General features: G+C 43.9%; 2 protein-coding genes across 7 annotated transcripts in view; both read left to right on the plus strand.

The window, feature by feature from the left end:
* The first annotated feature begins 245 nt into the window (after nt 1–245).
* On the plus strand, nt 246–3,299 carry otud1 (OTU deubiquitinase 1). Its single transcript, XM_077624460.1, has one exon. The coding sequence runs from the start codon at nt 544–546 to the stop codon at nt 1,660–1,662; it is 1,119 nt and encodes a 372-aa protein (XP_077480586.1). The 5' UTR covers nt 246–543; the 3' UTR covers nt 1,663–3,299.
* A 45-nt stretch (nt 3,300–3,344) lies between these two features.
* The window catches only part of kiaa1217 (KIAA1217 ortholog), a 57,937-nt gene continuing 40,487 nt past the window's right edge, over nt 3,345–20,794 (plus strand). For 4 of the 6 annotated variants that reach the window (XM_077623817.1, XM_077623830.1, XM_077623818.1 and 1 more), the window contains exons 1-2: nt 3,346–3,424; nt 3,883–4,105. In XM_077623817.1, the coding sequence (XP_077479943.1) occupies nt 4,033–4,105 (73 nt within the window). In that variant the 5' untranslated portion in view covers nt 3,346–3,424; nt 3,883–4,032. Of the gene's footprint in view, nt 3,425–3,882; nt 4,106–20,794 lie in introns of all 6 variants that reach the window. The other 2 variants (XM_077623822.1, XM_077623821.1) reach the window with 2 other exon arrangements.

Below are 20,794 nucleotides of genomic sequence, written 5' to 3' on the forward strand. Positions count from 1 at the left end.
TACATTAAAAAAATCCTTAAGGGCTTCACACATTATTTACATTAGATGTCATTCATATCGTTTCTTTGAGCTAAAGCACGTCATTACAATTTGCAAACATTGATACGCAAATTGATTCTGAGTGGATTTAATCTGTAAATAATTGTCATTTAAATTGCATACGTGCAGCGTGCGTGAGTTTGCAACTTAACACTTTGGTCAAAGGCGTCTTGTTTTGAAAAAAGTCCCACCGGAAACTAAACAAGCTCCACCTCGTGTAGCTTGACAACTTCCCACAACTCGAAAGCGCTCGTCGCTCCAAAACTTTGGGAGGAACCCCCATTGCGAGTGACGCCAGGGGGGGCCGAAGAATTCAGTAGCGTCCCCCACCACCTCGTTGGCTATCGGAAAGGAGGGGGGGCGGCGGCTAAAGGAAAAAAAAGAAAAAAAACTCCCTCCGCAACTCCGGCCGCGTCGATGTCACTGACAAGCGTCGGTATTTTTAGCCGTGGCTGTCATCGCGCTTGGCCGGGGGCTGGATCGCTATAAAGGACGCGCTTCGACATGCAGCTTTACAACAGCGCCTTAACGCACTACCCGAGATCCTCCAGCAAAGTCACCGTCACTCTCCCCGGCGGAACCGTCAGCGAGGAAGACCCGCCGGGACCGATCCGGGCACACGCCAGCGACCCAGCGGCTACTTCCGTAAACATGCCTGCCTTTTCTTGCTACGAAGCCGCCGCCTCTTCCCCCAGGCAGAGGGCCGTGTACTTCACCTCCACTGCCGAGTTGCTCGTACGCAGAGGCGACGGCGTGGAGAGGACTGTTCCCTTCCAGATCACAAGGGTATCCAAGCCCCCGTCCCACGGAGATGATCTAGAGGACTTGATCCACCAGCTCAGAGACGCTCCTGATGGATTTTACCTGGAGGACTCCCCTGAAAGTCTTCTGTCTGACGTCAGAAGAAACAGCCCGGTACCCGAAGAGGAACCCCGTGAAGCTCCGCCCGACTCTCGGCGCAACGATGAGGCGTGTACCGCCCACTTTGAGCCGAGCGTCGCAGAAGAACGGCGAGGAGATGACAAGGTGGTCCGGGACGACAAGGTGGCCCGCTACCTGGCCGAAGTGGAGACCCAAAACAAGTACCTCCAGCAGAAGCGTAAATTCCGCTACCACATCATACCAGACGGGAACTGCCTGTACCGGGCCGTGTGCAAAGCCACGTACGGAGACCAGCGGGGGCACGGGGAACTACGCGAGCGCACGGTCCACCACATCGCCGACCACCTGGAGCAATTCAACCCGGTCATCGAGGGCGACGCGGGCGAGTTCCTCATCAACGCGGCGCAGGAGGGCGCCTGGGCCGGATACCCCGAGCTCCTGGCCATGAGCCAGATGCTGGACGTCAACATCCACCTGACCACGGGGGGCAGCGCCGAGAGCCCCACCGTGTCCACCATGGTGCACTTCTTGGGCCAGGAGGACGCGTCCAAGCCGGCCGTCTGGCTGAGCTGGCTGAGCAACGGACACTACGACGTCCTGACGGACGCCCACGTGGACAACCCGGAATACGACGACTGGTGCCGGAGCTCCCAAATGCAGCGGAGGCGGGACGAGGAAATGGCCAAGTCCATGGCGGCGTCTTTGTCCAAAATGTACATTGAGAATAACGGCGCCGTCTAAAAGCGTGGCGGCGCGACCACATATTTTGCTTTGTGCCTTCAATGATGTATATTTTTATAAAATGACATTTAACCAAGTGCTGTGCACATACTTGACTCCTCTGCATTCGTGGTTGTTATTAGTATTCCAATATTTTGTGATTTATGCCCTCTATTTATACCACTTGGCACATCTTAAAAAGCACTTAACCAATGAAAAAGATGCACGCAGTAAATCCATGACCTTTGACATGAAAGTATCTTGACCCCAAGTACAGCAATACAGATTTGACAAACTGCTTTTATAACGATAAACAAGATATTACAGTTAGCGCTCTCAAAGTTGAAGTTTTAATGTATACATATACAATAATTGTATTCAATATTTTTGTATTCAGTATGACTAAGAATACTCATGCAAAAGACAAATCATATAGTATATATAGTTTTGTATATATACACTGCATTTGTAGGCTATTTTTTTGTAATACAACTTAGAACAATGGATAAAAACTATCTTGCATGACTACTTTTTTTAATATGAGTTGATGTATCAATTTTAACAAACTACAGTCTTGAAAAATGCTTTATCCTTGAACGAGGGTTAAAAATGTGTTCAGCTCTTCTCTTAATACTTCTTGATATGAGTCAAATGGCTCTTGTATTTATTTGCTGCACTGATTTTTAATGCGGCCTTGTAACGTTGTGAATGACGAGGAAGCAAAGGCTTTTTGAAATAGAAAGGTTGTGTAAGCTTAAGAAGTTTGTCAAGATTTGATTGTAGTTGACAACTTCAGAATTGAGTCTTTTTTAATGCGAAAGCACCTTTTCAATCTGCAATTGTTGCAGCAACAAAAGTGTCCTTATCTGTGACTCATCCATCTATGTTTGACTGCCTGTGTGTCTTTGTGGAATTCTGGGAAGTGTTTTTTGGGTCAGACTGCCTGCCTGTCATGATTGAAGCTTTTGTCAATACTTACAACAGAGTTTAGCGCGCGTGGGTATTTTTAACCTCAATGAACAAACACGATTCCGAAAGAAAAAAAGTTCTCCCAAGTCTTTTGGCCTACTTTTAAAATCATGCCACACACAATTGGGCATTTGTAAAATGTTCTTTGCAGCTTTGTCACTATGTTTGGAAATTTTGCTTAGCCCACTTAGCAACTTGTTTTCAAAACAAATCCAGAAAAGCTCCTTCAACTGATGTCAAACTAAACGGATATGTTGCAGATTGCCATTGACAATTTCATTTTTATTTTTTTAAACTGATAAAATATGCCTTTGTTTAATTAAAAGTGATTTAAAAAAAAAATTCTAACCATTTTGACTATTGACATTTTTGTCACCAGATTACTCGATATGTTTTAAGTCAGTGTGAAGCCTTAAAGCATGCACTTTTTTCCTTCCACTAGAGGACATTGTTGCCCCCATTTACTTGATTTTTAAACCTCTTCCACCAGTGCTTAGCTGATCATTTATTTACATTATGACCAACTTCATAGTAAATCTATCGCCCAAAAAATGCTCTTGTTTTAATTTACTGTTAACATATCTGGAATATAATTAAGAAATCAATTGCAATTTATTTCACTCAAAGATTGCAGTTGAAAAGCAGCTTTTGTCATACACATGTTGAATAAAACTGACCTTACAGACCAATTTTCAAACATAATATGGTTTTATTTTGCACATTTCAAAGCAGAATCGAGGAAAAACACCAAAAAAGAAGGAATGACCATCAATCATCATTTTTGCCGAGCATGCAGGAGAAGGAGACACAAACGGTAATCTTTTATATATATGTATATATATATATATTTATATTTATATATATATATATATGTATGTATGTATATATATATATATATATATATATATATATATATATATATATATATATATATATATATATATATATATATATATATAGTTTGTTTGTTTTTCTTACATTTTTCCCAAAAATAGATCAAATCTAACATTTACATATGACTGGCTACATGCTTTTTTGGGGAAAAAAGTTCTAAAAGATTGAATGTAAATATATTGTACAGTTTTCAAGGGTAGTAAACTGTTTTTTAAAAACTGGAATGTACTGAAACACATTTAACTTTATTAGACTTTTTAAAGGGAGTCAGTTTTAAAAAATAAAATATAAAAAAACCTATTGTAACAAGACTGTAAAAAGTATTCCTAAACCTAGAAGACACGCCAAATGATAAACGACGATCATTTGTATCCGCAGCGTAAGCGACGTCCCCCGGTGGAGAGGGGGCGTCCCGACTCAGTTGAGCTGGGATGTTGAACTTCACTCTGCGGACTCTTTAAAAAAGAAAAAAAAAAGAGAGTAGAGCGAGTGAGAGCGGCGAGCAGCCGGCGCTGGAAAACATTGGCCATGTCGCGCCACCGCGTGCAGTTCGCCGACCTTCCCACCACCAACGACCACAGAGGAGGGGGCACATTTCACAGTAAGATACTTTTTTTTTAAAATTCATCCTCCTAAGTGACCTTAACTGTAAGACATTCCAAATCGCTATTTCCGTGCCTTCCTTCTAAATTGATTTAAAATTGGATGTGGAACCGCTTAATTCTGACTTAATCATAATAATAATAATAATAGTGAGGGTCGTCATTTGCTTATGGTACACCGTTTTTCTACTGGAGAGTTGAGGATGGATCGTTTTGCAGACTAGAGTGTTTTTCTGTGTGTGTGTGATGTTATATTCAGTATGTAATTAAGTCGTGTGCGCAGTATAGCTAGTAACAGGGCTCTGCTCCACTTCTAAGTTGCTCTGATGGTTCCCAAAGAAAATAATGTCACAGCGTTCTTGTTCACAAAGTTGCACTTCATAGTGGCCAAACTTGATTTGACTTGCAGTTTTCAGTTTATCTTAGAGCCAAAGCTCTCAGCGTAATTAAATCATTAAAGTTTGGAAGCCGACCAGAAGCAAAGCCCCTTTTATTTTATTTTTTATTTCTTTTTGGAGGCGAGTCAGCAGCACCGGTGCGAGAAGCGCATTCTGATTGGAAGTGGCAGTTGCCCTTTGCGTGCTCCCGCCAAGCTCCTTCCTCAGGTGTCCTCTCGCATTCGGATGACTCGACGACCGCTTCGACGGTCTTTGGCTTCCGCTTAACTTATCGCTGTTGGAATTTTGACCCCCCGCCTCGTGCATTGAACTGTGAAAATGGGGCTCCCAGTACGCCCGTTTGTCCAGTCCACCTCTCAATCCGGCATCTTTTGAGCAAAATGAAAGCCCTAGATACTCGCCGGCTTTCATGGTTTTCGAGGTATTTGAAGATCGGCGGGTCTCAGAGAGTAAGATGCTCCTATTCCATTGGACCGTTTGCCCCGCCGCTCGATCGGGGCGGAGCTCACGTTCCGCCATCAATCATTCGTGTGATCTTAACAGGAAGCCACTCCAAGAAGGGCTCCGTTGCAAAGTGGCTGGGCTGAGACAAATTAAAAGAGTATTTTAGTCTCTCAAAGCAAACCACCTGCTTGTCATTTTAGCCTTCACGTCCTCCTTGTAATATATTATTGTTCAAGCATGGTAAAAATATCAATTCAGAACTGTATTTATCCGTCAGAGGCATGTCTTTAAACTTTAGCCCTCGTTCTGTGGCTATCGGATCTTGTTAGATTGGAGATTAGTAGAATTCAAAGATAAATAAAATTATGTATCCGTGGATTTGGCAACAAGGCTTGACCACAGAATCCAGCAATGTTTACATATTGCCAGCATCTGGTATGACGTATGGAACACATTGGATGTCATTTCTTGAACCCACAAGCGGGAGAAGCGAGGACTGAGGGGGAAACTTCCCATGCCTGTCTAAAATGGCTAATGATGAATTTATGGTTTTTATTCGGGCATTTTGTCCGATGATTTTCTCACATTTAGCACAACTCCACTTGATTTGCATCTCGATTACTTTTGCATCGACTCTACTATAGGTCGAGTATTTCTCGATTGTTTATCCATACCTTGAGAAGAAAGCAAATGGACCCCTGAGATTTTAAACAGCTGTTTCCATGGTGGATTAAGTGCCTCTCTCTTAAGGGCTCTTAAGTTCCCCTTCTCATAAAGTGCAATGTTTCACCAGTACGCCGTGGCTGGCCTTCTCTTGCCTGAGAGCAGACCGACGCTGTCATTTCTTTCCCTTCGCTTTCAGATAAAAAGAAATGACCTCCAAGTGACTTTTTTTTGCTTGAAAAATGCAATTCACGGTAAAACCGGAGAACGTGAGCACGTAAACAATCCGTAAAAGGATTTGTCAGAAATCTTGACTTATTCCTGAACCTCTTTTTAATGATTGCTTTCTTCTTCACGGCGATCACGCCTTGTTTTTGTGGTTCGGAATCAAATATAAAACAGTACATAATCTAGGTGGAGGCTCCGAACCCGATCCCAGGACCGCAGTTTTTCCGACGCGTTGTTAATGGCTTCGTATTCGGCGAGGAGTTGCCGACTGTAATTTTTTTGTGATGGTCCGCTTGAGTCGTTTCCGTCCGCGTCGCCCAGTAAATTCAGTACAGTCGACGACCTCAGTATCCGTCCATCCTTCATTTTTGGAAGCATTGCCCTGATATCAAGAGGAACCAGATGCTTTTGCCTCTTTTAGCCATGTTTATCCTCCCCTTCAAGTGTTAGCCTGGAAGCCATGTCCAGAAATTGATGAAACTCACCTGTTTGTCAGCAACAAGTGACACATTGGAGCTCTCAGGGGCGCCCACCGATAGCTCGCCGGCACCCCCACCGCAGCCCAGTCGCCCCCCGGGATCCGCAGAGGAGTAAACAAACTCTTCTATCAAGTTTACGGTCACCTCAAGACCGTGAGAATCCGAAGCGCTTTAATACGTAGACATCGAATGCGCGAGTGATGGATGGCGAAGATTCCGCTTGCCCGGCCGGCCCCCCGAGCCGTCTTCTTGAAATACCGAAGCAGCTTTATCGGCAATTAGAGGCGACCTGGTTGCATGCTTCTCCTAACGGGGAACTCGTAACATTCTCGCCGTCTTTCCCAAATGAGCAATGGCGTCAGCTGGGGTGGCGTCGTGGTAATAACGGAGTGGCAGCAATTGCGTCTGGGATTTAGTATTTAAGTGTTGACGTAGTTTTGTGAGCCCTTGAGACAACGATTGCTGCATGCTTTGCACTTTGACTAGAGGGTTTTTGGAATTTGACATAGTTTGTTTGGGAAATAGATTTACCGTATTTTCACGACTATACGGCGCATCACATTTAAAGGCGCAGCGTCAGTAACGAGTGCTATTTCTGTATTTTACACACACAAAGGACGCACTGTTTTTATAGACGCAGCCAGGCATGGCAAAACATACACCAGCTTAAACATACATGCTACACCCACATGCTAAAAACACGTTTTTAAAAAGGCAACGGAAGCAAAACTGAGTTCGGTTGTACTTTATTTAGCCATTTTACAAGGTACCCACGTCATCACCACCCACAAATCAATTAAAGTCCTCATTTTCTGTGTCCGAATTGAACAATTGTCCAAATAAGTCATCTTATTTTGTATAATTTTGTATAATTGTTATCATGATAACAATTTTAGTATTGGTCCATATATAAAGCACACTGAATTATAAGGCGCCCTGTCTATTTTGGAGAAAATTTAAGACTTTTATGTGCGCCTTATAGTCGTGAAAATATGGTAACTGTTTCTTTTTTCTTTCATTTTTGGACCATGTTGCCAATTTTTTTTTTTTTTTTAATGTAGAATCCAATTTGTAAATCCTACATTTAGTCCAACAAGTGGCCTAAAATGAATACCTGATACGAGGCCTTCCCTTGGCAGGTCCTCAAACGCCACACAGTTGAGTGTCGTGCTCACCAACTGCGATTTTAATGACTTTCCGAATCAATCAAAAGATCTGGGTCGCTGCCACTGAGGTCAACTGGCAGGACCACAAACAAAAGAACTCCCGCGTCTGCGGTCCTCACTGTTTGACACGTGAACACGTCGCTTGTTTTGACCCTCTTTTCCCTGCTCACTAGTCGTGTGGCGTTTGTCAGTTATTTGCGCCTTGTGGCATTTTGCTTTCGCACAATTTCATCTCCATTTGAAAGGACATCATCCAGATAAAGACCCAAGTGAAGACACCACATGTCCCTCACGGCAAGTGTCGTATCACCGTGAGGAAGCGAGCGGATGTTGATAAGCGCCAAGAACGTTGCAGAATGTGTGGGAACGTGAAAAAAAAAATGCTGAGAAAGCTTTGTTTTTCATGAGAAAAACACCTAGCAACCATTTGTACATTTCAAGTGTAGCGGACTTCTGTTTTTTTTCGTGGATTAAAGTACATACTGCCTCATCAGCAGTACGTAAAAAAAGGGAGGAAACAAATTCCCTTTTTTTCCAAGACTTCCTGCCAATGTTTATAGGTCACGTTGGGCTAATCCACTTTACTCCTGGGAAAGTCTGCTAATTAGCAGCATGCTGAAGGATCATCCTTCACTCCTGACTGTAATCTAAAGACAAAGAGGCTTTTTAACCTACGCAGTTGTGCTGAATCAAATTGATCGGCGGCGGTGAACTATTGTTTCAGTGCCGATGGCGACAAATGAGAGCAACCAAGTAGTCTCCCGTTGCATGTTTCAATCGGAACGGAAAGTTTTTGAGCCTCAACTCCGTTCAAAGTGTATTCGAGATTAACCTCGGTGCTTGAAAAGTGTGCCCGTTTTCATATCACGGGGAAAGTGGGTGCTCTGGACTGATAGAGGACCACCACACTTGGTCTTTGATGTTCGGAAGGAGGATCAGAACAGCCAGTTTCGGGCCAAAGCTGCCATCAGCGTGGATTGAAGAAGCACCAGGACCTAAAACAGCGACACTTCGTCCTTCTTCCCTTCCTTTCATGCTTTATCTCGTGGACTCGTCATCATTCTTCAATCAGACGGCTTGGCACCTCAGGCTTCTGAAGTCATCCAGACCAAAAGATTTTTCATCGGTGCCTCAAGGTTGCAGTTAAACACGGTGATGTCAAACTCAAGGCTCGGGGCCCAGATCTGGCCCGCCATCTCATTTTGTGCGGCCCACGTTTCTTGCTATAATGAAACGAATGACATTTCGTTTTTGATGGACATCCAGCTTTGTCATTGGTTGTTAATGACCAAAATATCGTCGCCGTTTCATCTGATCGACGATCCATCGTCAATAAGTCCATCGTGCCAGTCCCTGTTGACATGTCCAATCATAAGGCAAACTCGCTCAGGCCCGGATAACGAAAAAACACATGTACACAAATCTGTGATGAGGTCAGAGGTCAGACTAGGGGCGGGCCATATTGACATAGGACCTAGGTTTTTGAAATGGAAGATGAATAAGTAACATGTGTGTGGCTCAAGTGCGGATGTTCCATTTTTAAAGGATCAATACTCAACAACAGACCAGAGACTTCTGAATTGCAGTATCATTATGTTGCCAAATGTATTCCAACTTTTAGGCTGGCAGAATTGAGAGCCTGCAGCTGTTCATCATAATCAAGCACAAGGAGCGCTTTTAATTCCTTTCAGTGCCATACGAAAAAAAAAACGGCAAGAGCGGAGATCATCATTACTCTCGCAGAACTCCAACGGAGGGAAGTCAAGCATCATTTTTTTTAGGTCTCTGGCGTGTGGATATGTTAGATCACTTGGCCTCCTTTACCCCGATCTCCGCCGTCTATTCCGCCCATTTAAGGAGTGATTTATTTTAGAATCTCACGTATTTCTTGCTTTAAATCTAGCGTTCTTTCAGTCTGTCTGTCGGGCTCCATCTGATGATTATCTGCTCCGCCCCGTGTTGTTGGCTCAGCACATCTCGGTTGCTGACTGAAACCTTGTGTGTGTGTGCGCACGGGTATGTGTACACTGATTCATGCATTTGCTGTGCTTCCTGTCCCGCATTGTGACACTGATGCCCGCGTTTGCTGCCACTGCAGTTCACGTGTCATTGGATCCATACTCTTGCTCATCAGCCCCCTCCTGGCTTTATAGTTATTTTTTTTTCTTTTTCTTTTAGAACATTTATTTTTAGCATCTGCTACCATCTCACAAAACAGAACATTTCCATTCTCCCTTAGTTTTCTTGTTCCATTTACCAAATGTTACAGAAGAAGTTGCAGTTGCAGCAAAAGTTCAAGAGTTCAAATTAAAAATTAAACATTATTAAAAAAAATAATAATAATCACGGACCCAGAAATATTGACGCATTCCCCCTTTGCCTTACGGTAAACAAATGAAGTTGAAATCTCATAAACAGGATTCCCCCCGCACTGGAAACAATATTGTTCCTCTTTCATTATTCATATGTCATCATGCTCTTAATGTCAAACCGAAGATTTCACTTTCTTATTACCTTCTTGTCATCTAAAATTTGAGGAAGCGCAACGTTACCAAAGTTGTTTTCAAAGACCTCCAGTCAAAGGAGTTGCTTCTCATTCTTTCTAGCGTGTGCTTGGGTGAAAATATCCGGGGGTTCTTCACGTCAAGATCTAATGAGCGTTCATAAAAAAACAAGAAGGAATGACTAATCAGGCCACATGGGGGCCCCACAGATAGAACAACTAAGAGGGATGGCTCCTCTGGGACGCAAAAGCAAATGAGATGAAGAACTCAGATAAGAACCGACCTCCATCAAGGCAGAACATTGCTCTCATCGGATATATTTGTCTGTTTTATTAGTCATTTATTGTTGTTGTTTATCCCCTAAATTTCCACTGCCATCATACTTGAATTGTCTTACTTCCTACTAAGCTCTTGGCCTTGAAAATTTTTCCTAGATGAATGTAGAGTCCCTTCAAATGTATTTTGTCCCATGCCCAGCTCTGGTAGCAGCATATCACCCCCAAGAAACTGTTTCACTTTCAATGTGATGAACGAATATTCTACAAATAATTTGAAGGGCATGTGACCAAAACTGTGTTCAACTCCAGCATGTGACTTGTCGATTTAGTCAATTATTTCAGTCCTCAGCTGACACATCTTGAAAAACAGACGTTTTTTTCCCCCAAAGTCATGCCTAGCAACACAAAGCAAAAAATTCAGCGATACTTTGTCAGAGAACCAGTATATTTCCGTATAATTTACCATTTTTTTTATTCTACTGAAATTCTCTTAGATATAATGAGTTCTAAAGTTCCCCAAAAATGCACATTCGCTCTATCGCAAGCTTTTTATTTCATCTGGTGGCATCATCCAGCCTCCCACACAACAAAGTGGTGCACATTAGAGTTTGCAAGGAGAAAACTCCCGTATTAATGAGCAAAGAACTTGGACCAACTTGAGTTGACGTGACTCAGCCGTCTACCATCTGTTCCGGTAAAACTTCATCTAGCTGGCCATCTTTGATGTTTGTGTTTTCACAAGCTGCACGCTTTGTTGGGACAGTCCATATTGTCCAAGGGGGGGAGTAAGTCGGTCCATAATAAGTCACTTGGAACCTCCCGTCCTAATAACTCACAGACCGAAAGGTCACTTGCAGAAATACCACAAACAGCACCTTTGACGACCAACAAGCACATTGCTTTAATGAAATAATCCCCTTTTCTTTTAACCTGATACGCGTGTAGGCTCAACTTTTTTTGCATCCATGCAAATATTCCGCAGCGGGACATTTCTCGAGTAACATGTTAACACCAGGGTTTATGATTTCGTATAAAGATGCGTTTCACGAGCCATCACTTTTTGCAAAAACACGTCGTTTAACCATGACGCTGAAATTACAACCTTCCCTAAGCGCAATGCTATTTAAAGCCTTTGAACTGAGCTCTGCCTCGCTTTTGTATACTATACCAAACTCTAAGAAGTGGCTTAAATGCTGGGATGCTTCCAGTCCATGCAGAAGGGCTTTCATCTACTAACACACGCACAAATAGCAATCTAACCGTAGAGAGAGAATTGGACTAAAACCCATATAAAGTCACGGTCGCCCTAAATTTGAGGTAATCTCCGGTCGCACGTCGCTACCGCGGCAGAATCGAAAGCCCGCCCGCCCGCCGGTGACGCACGCGTGCAAATCCCACACCGTTTCCGATACCCAATCACACGCTAATGGGAGCTCTATCCTCTTCGCGTTTTCCCTCGCTTCCCAAAATCCGTCAGAAATGTGAAGTCCCTTTTTTTTTCCCGAATCCCTATGTGTCAACGGCGGGGAACGTATGTAGGTCAATCTTCTTTGCCTGGTCTAAAGCCACGCAGATATTAATATTCCATGTCCGTATAGTCGGCGACGCTTCACGGCCAATCGAGCTTCGCGTTCATTTATCAAATGTACGTTGGGCTCGGTGGTAAAATGAGCGGCACGCACATTGTTTTGCTCTTTTGTAACATATTGAGCCAGCGGCCATCTATAATCCATTTTCTGGTGTTTAGTCAGCGAGCACGCCATCCGATGGCGTCCCCGCGTCATTTATCACATGTGCGACGGCAATGTTACGCAAGTGCCGAAAGATCCAGATGAAATAGACTCCTGCCGTGACTCGTCTCCAGAGTACACGAATCAGAATCTCTGCAAAATACACTTTTTTTTTCTAGCCGTGAAATCCTCTTTTCACGTGGAAAGTTGCCCCACGAGCGACATACTTTGGCAACCGTCGCTGTGGGTTTGTGTGCGGGCCAAGTTTTCGCTCGCAGCAATTTGTCAAAGGAGTAAAATGGGTTTGTCTCATGGCGAAGCTGTGATCTTCTCCTCCTCGTGTTTCCCTTCCAGCCAAGTTTTTTTTTCTTTTCTCTCTTTGCACACCCCCTCCTCGTTTTGCTCTTGTCACAGCTGATGTTCCTGGCGCAGCAAATCGCACAGACTTACGGCACGCACACGCCGTCTCCCCTTTTGCGCTTTTCGATTCTACGTAAATTCCACCCGCCGAGCGGGGGGGCGAGGATCTGAGCGCGCTCTGTCCGACTCCGCTTGCCAGACCGCCACCTGGCATGTAAAGAGAAGGAATGCAAGCGGACAAAAGAGGGAAAGATGGATAGAGAGAAGAGGAGGGGAAGGAGTGAAAGCGGCTCGGGGATTGAACCGAAGCGAAGCGCTGATGACATGTAGCGGTGCGCTCACATCTGGAACAGCTTCAGCCGCTGCACCTGAAGGAGGACTCTCTCCGTTGACCTCTTTTAATTTGAATCTCTCGGGATTGCTGGAATGCTTTCCCGTTCGGCATGTGCAACTGAAAAAGAAGACGGCAACGTACAAGGTAGGAGTGCAAAGTCTGGGATGCTGAAGGAAGGAATAAGGTCCCACAAAGAGGGTCACTTGAGACGAAGATTCTGTTAGTTTTAGCTCAGCTCATCCTGCGACTCCACAGGTTTGTGTACACACACTCAGTTTGTTTTGGAGAATGATCCCAGGAGGGCACGCCAGGAGAGGGGAGCACCTTCCAGAGAGCTAACAATCCCCCACCCCCTTGACTTCCCAAAAGTCCCCTCCCTCCACCGGTCTCTTAGCTTACCTGCACCAGTCGCGACACGCTGGAGATCGGCAGGGAGCTCAAAGAGACCGAAGGACAGAGTCGCAGAGACCGACGGAGAACCACCCAGCCGGGATGTCCAAATCCTCCAGGCTGGCCCGGCCTCCATCGGCCGGCACCGCATCCAAGCTCCCCTCCCCCAGAAAGGAATGCCCTGGCACAGCTTCTTCGGCCGGTCAGGCCCGGGTGCAGAGCGTGGGCGAAAAGCTGATGAGGGCGGGCACCGACAATGCCTTGACCAGGCAGAAATCGTCAACGGACAAAGTACCGAGCGAAAACCAGGTGGAACCAAAGGCCCCCTTAGTGGAGGTGAACTCTGCGAAAAGTAGAACCAGCAACCTTAAAGTGTCGAGTCAGCATCAAGGCTTTGTGCACAGTAAGTAAGCATGAAACAATCGTCAATTTGTATCTACTCTGGACTGGAGTTTTGGTTAAATTTAGCCATTGAGACTTCCTTTTCGTTCTTCGTGTCCTCGCCCTGAAGGGAGGGAAATTCACTTGTCAAGAATTTCTTGCATCGACCACAAAAAACACACCGACAGACTTGTCTCTACAGGTCCCGCAAAGATATTAATTAAAATGACAGTAGTTTGTACACTAGCAGCAACAGAAGATTTGAAGTAAGACCTTTCGATGTTCTTTGTATGTGAAATGCAGTACAACTACCCACTTTATGTAAGCATTCTTTCATATTCCACTGGATTTTTCTCTGACAGCTTGATCTACGGTAAACCTTTTAAACAAACAACTCCACTTTGCCTGCAATCATGCCGACGCGTGGCCAAGGGGCTCATTTGACGAACTGAAAAAGGAACAGTTTCTGCCAAGGAACTTGGAGCCAATGCTACTCTGCCTCAGTGAAGCATGCACTGATTAGCCAGGAAGGGATCTGCTCTTAAAGAATGGACTCTTATCACTCCCTCTTGAAACACTCACCAGACTCCTAACTCTGCAGGGCGCCAGCTTTCACTGTCGCGTCGGGGTCACACTCGCATTAGGAATCTCGCCCAGTTTGTAGATTGCATTGTAAGCGTTTGACTGACAGATCGTATATCTTCCCGTCAGTCGCTCGCCACTAAAGTAGCGGAAGGAGGCAGGTGGGGCTTCAACTTTAAGTCGGATGGGCTCGGAGGCAACCAAAATGGGGGTGAAGTTAGTAAGAGAGTGAGTGACACAAGGAGGTCAGGAATGCGAGTAGGGCATGCTGGGAAATCAACAGGTCTCCAGTCTAACCCTGCCTGTGCGTGGATCCCCTCCCTATGGATACAAAAAAAGTGAGCTTCTGGGTTACGAGGGGGCAGGTTTGAACTGGAAACCAGATGTTTTTGCGAATAGAAATCAGGATTGTGTCTTTTTGGGAGGGGTTTCAAATATTTCACCCTAAGACCATCTTGCTCCCAGTCCCAGTCTGTCAAGATTCTTTGGATACATTCAGCTATCAAAATAACAACCGCTGAGCCGGAACATGAGTAATGAAGAAAATAGATGAAGGGGAACACAAACATTGGATATTCCCTGCAAATGCATTTGTCCGATTCTCGTAGGAGCTGCCAAGACCAGGGCATGATGCCAGCTGAAAGAAAAAAACAGCGAGGTCATGTATAAGGCAAAGATAATAAGTGCACATGACAGCTGACATTTCCACTGCGCCAAAGCTTAAGAGCTGACCGCTGCTTGACACAGGCTGCAATTTCAGACTCTTAGTGATTTTTGCTAACCCCGAAAGTGAAACAAAAGGTTCTTCTCACTTCTAGTCATTAAAGGGGGCCTTTCCAACAAGGCGTGGACCAGCAGGCCCCGTAGACGAAGCCATGGTAGACCTCGACGGAGGGACTGCCATTTTCGTTTCGTTCATTTTCTGTTCTCTTCTTGCTCAACTTGGAAGTAACCCAATGCGTCTAAACCTATGCCCTTGGGTTATCGTGCCCTATCATGCAAGGATTTCTTCACATGCCCCTTCGCTAACATAGTTGGCCGCGTTTCTGTGATGAACTCATGTCTTGATGAGCGATTTAAGATGGTGAGTCACTAAAAGGAGCCTGAAAACTCATAATTCTTCACATCTCCACTTTGTGTAACATGTCACCTAGCAAGTCGCAGCACGATATAGTCTCGATTATACAAAACGATGACAAAAAGCAGACATGTTTTTTTTTTGGCGTTAAGGTTAAACAAACAAATGGAATCAGACCACCCAAATGTGTAAGGTCAAAGCCTGATTACAGTAACAACCTCTGTTTATTTGATTTTATGGCCCTTTCTTCTATGGTTTTGACGTTTAAAACTTCACAGATAGTTGCTATTTAGCCTACCCGGTAAAAGGACATTTAAAATATGAAGTCTAGATGTACTGAAAGAAAAGCCCGGTGAGTCATTAGCAACATGAGATGACAGTATGTGGGCTAACAGTACGTTCACCCGCAGTCTGGTTTTGTAAATGAGTGGACGTGAGTCATACCCCGAAACAGAAACAGACGAAAAATTGGGCTGATGAGCAAGAAGAAATAGTGTTGCTTATATGTTCACTTGTGAGTGTGTATTGTAAATCCTCCACACCGGGATTGCGGTGTTTTGCTTCTGGGGGTGTAATTTGCAGTGTGTGTTTTTTCTTTTGGCTCCTGTGCCAATCGACACTGGAGAGGTGATTGGCTGCAGCTGTAGAGCGAATCAAAGACGTCATCTCGTAGAAGACCACCGTGGAGTTAAGGCTGCATTTGTTGAATTTCGACTTTGGAATTTTCAACAGTAGACTTTGAATTATATTTGGTTGGTCTTCAAAGAAGTTTGAAAATATATATTTCACGTCAGGGTCTTTGACGTTTGGCATTTTACTATTTCAAACGAAAGAATTAAAGAATTACAGTTTTAGCAGCATTTCCTTTAAAGACGAAAATACAATGTGATTTCTACAGTGAAGCATCATTAAGTTTTTTAATGAACTGTTTTTTATTGACAATTTTATGAAGTTCAAGGACATTCGGTACCTAGTCGGAAAAATGCCAGTTTCCGTGATGAGTAATGTGAAGCTGCTAGTGTCCTTCAACTCTTTTGACTGGTCCTCGGTTTTGAAGTTCAACTGAGGAAAAAGAGTTTACAAGACCCAGAGGCTTTTTAGTAACTGGGAAAACAAACAAAAAAACCTTCACCCTGAGACATCACACAAGCAGGATGCATAAAACAAGAAGGCTGTGTAAGATTTATTCCCGACGCAATGCACTCGGAGCAACGGCAAATGAAAGCCACTTCCTGCCCACCTTTGAATCGCCCTCAAGTGTGTGACACAAAAGGTTTCTCAAGCTCTTCACGTAATTGCTCCTCCGGGCTTTTTTCCTTTGCACCTGGCAGCTAGCGCCCCCTGCTGTGCAGCTAATGGATTGGAAACGGACCCTTAATGTCTTGTTTGGAGTTACGTCAGCGCGCCATGTGACGGTTATACTTTTATCCCCCGGAGCACAACTTGTTCTATTAGGCCGTGGTGGAGAAGTTCGGACTAAACAGCCAGATGGTTTTGACTCTGAACTTTTCTCATCTCCTTTGTATAAACCAACAGAATCATTGACTCAGGGATCAGTTCCTCCATTTCCATTTGCTCTGAGATCAGTGGGATTTTTTTTCTGAAGGGGAATAATACGCTTTAGTAGGGCGGTGAAGTCAGCTGTAAGACATTCGAGCTTGTCAACTAGTGAGAAGCCTCGTTGACGCAGCGTTTCAACCCGGTTGCCTCGATAAGCTGCGGGAAGAGAAAGCTTGGAATGGATGGGGGATTTCTGCTGAGATCATGTTAACAAATGAGGGTTTAATGCCTCTGGAAAATTGGGATATGCGTCTTGACATACCAGTTGCACTCATGTTTTAGTTTTGGAATGTATTGTCTTACTTTTAGTTGGTTTACACCCCCATCATAAACATTTAAAGTACGAATATACCTTGAAGTTTTTCGTTAAAGCAGCTTTTCTATGTCTTTATCGTCTTGAATTTCTGTCCAAAACTCAATAAGAACAGCCTCATCGTATTTTCCAATTTCTAACCAAGACTTTCTTGTTTTGGTGGAAAAGCGCTCACATATCTGTGAGTGACCGGCGACCAATCGAGTGTTTTGTCTGCATCTCGCCCAAAGTCAGCTGGGATAGGTTCCATCTGACCCCTGACCCTAATGAGGGCAAGCATGATAGAAAACAGATGGAGTGATTTTAAAAGTATCTAGCAAGAATACCATGAAGAAGAAAAAAAATGTGTCGTTGTTTGGACATAGCTTCTTCATATGGTTTCCATTATAGTAGCATAGCACATATCGCAAGATTCGAGACAAAAGCCCAAGTTCAAGCGCCTGTAGACTCAACCAAAACAGACTTTCAATTTTGCGACAGAATGTATCTCATCGCGATTTTGCATTTTCTTTGTAAAAATGAAACAAAAAAGCGCAAAAAAATGTTAAATACCATCTCGCTGTTGCACAATTTCAATAGTTATGGATCTGTCTTGCAAAAGGCTATTTTAAGACTCTTTGACAGGATTAAATAATCGAATTATTGTGCAAAATATTGTTACGGCGAAATATATCACAACTTCATTCGCCATGGCGAGGGAGCCCAGAGCTCCTCGACTTTGTGTAACGTCAAAACAAATTTGTATGTTGTCACGGAAGGCTCTGACAAGCCAGCGTTATTCCCGTCAGTAGCAAATCAGGAGGTGCGGCTCCGTGATGGAAGCGACAGCTGGCACTTCATTTGACGTGCAACCGGCATTTATCAATTATTCATGGCTGACATGTTATCAAAAGGCCCAAGAAATCGCTAATTTAAATAACAAGACGGGCAGTGTTAAGTTTGAAACATTACGGCTTCGGACTTGAAATCTACTTTAAATCTATCTATGTCCCAAGCGATTGAATCAAAAGGAGTCAGATTTAAGAAAGAAACATCAAAACAAATAATTCCCCTTTAAACTTCACTATCGCCTATGGAGACTGCATAATCATGCTTTTTTTTGTTTTTGTTGCATCCTCATTAAACTGTATACAAGCTTGTTATTTTTCCATCACCCTGAAAAGATCCCACTAAGCCCCTTTTCTCGGTCGGCATTTAAGATAAACACGCTGCATTGTTCTCCAAACTTAAGTTGGACTTGCGTCTCCATGACGACCATGTTGCTTTTAAAGTAAATGGCCGAAAAGTTCCTTGAAATCGGTGCGTCTTGAATAGAATTCAGCGCACAATTACCTGACATTTCGTAACGTCAAAGCGATGTCTTGTATGTTGTTTTTTTGCTAACATTACTGGTTGTGATTTTTATCCCGAGAGGTTTTTGTCTGGGTTGCCAGTCTTGCCTAAACTTCCAAGCCCTCCCGTGAAAAGATTAGGAAAGTGGCTTTGGAGCGCAGGGAGAAGCTCACTAGGGGCTTTGACTCATTTCTGGCTAAATATATGTATAAAGGCTGCTTGGTTTAGAGGGGGTGGGGGTCTAAGGGGATAGAAGCCAAGGCCTTTTAGGCCTTTTGATGCTCTCCCCGTTCTCTGCTATCAGTTTGGTAGGAACATGCCCTGCGAGCAAAAACTCACATGAGCCAGCAAGTCTGACTTTCAGGTTCTTTCCCATTGGCTTTGAAATGGAGAGAAATTTAGCTGCATCCAGTGAAAGTAAGATTAATTTATTTTTGTCCTAGCCCCAGTGGCCAAATTTGGACATATTTTCGAATGTAAAAATAAGAGAATTCTTTCTGAATTGATTCGCTAATAAGATGTTAAAGTTGGCATTACAAAGTGACTGCAAAAAAATGTGCGGCAAATACATACCTGGCAACTTATACGGTTTTCCCGTATTTTATGTTTTTCGATTATTTCAAATTGTTTACCCCATATAACAATCTTTGTACGTTTTTTTGTAAACCCGATGTTGTTGTACCCATTACTAAAATGGTGCATTGCTGCCATCAGCTGGCATTTGTGCAGCAGTGAAATTGTTGTGATGCATATTTAGTTAGCAAGATAGACTCGAATATTTTTTCGTTTCATCTTCAGAGGTAGTATATCAGCTTTAACAGGGGGAGGAGATCAACTTTGTTGAATTTTGTGAGATATCTTTGTGAAAAAAGCAATACTAGCGCCGAAGCAACTTGACTTTATTCTCATGGAATAAGTTTGTGCCCTTGATATGGGGAAAATGACGACTTTTATCGGCTTCCCTTCGATCTGCTGAGATTTGTGAGTCTGAAAGTCTTCCATCTGTCACTTCAGATGCAATGCAAGGCAACTCGGTTTTCCTTCCATCAGGCGCAGGTGTCTCCGTGACAGTGCCACTGCGACACAAAGTGCACGGAGACTCCCAAAGTCAACTCTGAAACGTATAATCTCACCTGCTCGCTTTGATGCCTTCCCGTATTTTTGTTTCGTGGCGTTTTGTGCCGCTCGCCTTTCAATGAAGGGAGGATTTATCTGGCAGGGAATTTTTTTTTTGCGCCTGATGTGGTAAGAAAGCAAAAATGTCTCATTTCCTTCAAATCTGTGCAAATATAGAGCACGTATAAGAGCTGACTGGGTCTGATTCTGTGCTTTTAGCCTTATTTAACTCATTCGCCGCTAGTGAACTGAGAGGGCCGGACCGCAATCTCTTCCTTAGAACAATGAAGCACAGATGCAAGAATCAACATGGCCACTCGCACCCTTCCTCCCTCCCCTCATTTTAACATGTGGTGGCCAGACTAAACAAGAAGATGAATGTCTCCAGAACCTGACCTGGCAAAAACAGCTGCCTCAGTTTGCCTCGTGGCTCTTCTGACTGGCATTCCAGGGACAATTCGGAAACAAACAGGCGACAAGTGGATAGGAAAGAAAACGAAAGCCGCATTTTGGGTTTCACTATCATCACGCCACAAAGATCAATTCAGTTCATTACAAAAGAGACAGAACTCACCCTACGGTTCTGGTTCTACTCCATAGACAGAAAATTGCAGAGTCAATGTTAGAACCAGATGCTTCACAGTGATAAAAAAAAGACAGAAAATCTCCTCTTCTCTAAAGAGACTGTCTGTGCTACACACTAGACTGCAAACGAAGTACCGTAGATGCAACGTTCTTAGGGCTATATTTGTCCTAATGCTCATTACTCAAGAAATTCGCTTACTTTGCCCTGTTCCTGCAAATTCCCACCGTTTATTTACACGTGCTACATCCTCCAACCAAAGATTAGATCAACAAACTTGCGCAGAACACTATCGGCTGCGGCGAAAAACATCGCATTGCCTTCCTTGTTTGTACAGAATCCGACAAGAACTCGGAATATCCTGTTACAAATTTTGAAGGGCATTCAGAGTGTCTTTAGGTTAGCGCTGAACTCTTCCACAGGTCAGGAGGTGTTAGCGCAACGCAATGATGAAGGTGTTGACAACCTCAAACAAAAGCTCAGTGTGCTCCTGTCAACCTGTCTCCTCCCCTGCGTCACCTCTCACCTCCCCGGCCCTCGAACACCGCAATCACACCTCCAGGCCTCCGCCACAATGCGGCATTTAATGGTGCTTTGGTGCAGGCAGAAAACTGAGTCAAGGCATCTTGTGTTTGAAATTTGGTGGCTCCCGTGGGAGGTCCTTCGATTTGTGTGTGATACCACTAAGGATGTCTCCATGCTGACTTTATGAGTTTGAGTTTTGTTTATTTAATACATATTAATGATCATATTTATAATCATGTTAATG

The sequence above is a fragment of the Stigmatopora argus genome, chromosome 17 (genome assembly GCF_051989625.1).
Source record: "Stigmatopora argus isolate UIUO_Sarg chromosome 17, RoL_Sarg_1.0, whole genome shotgun sequence".
Classification (NCBI taxonomy): Eukaryota; Metazoa; Chordata; class Actinopteri; order Syngnathiformes; family Syngnathidae; genus Stigmatopora; species Stigmatopora argus.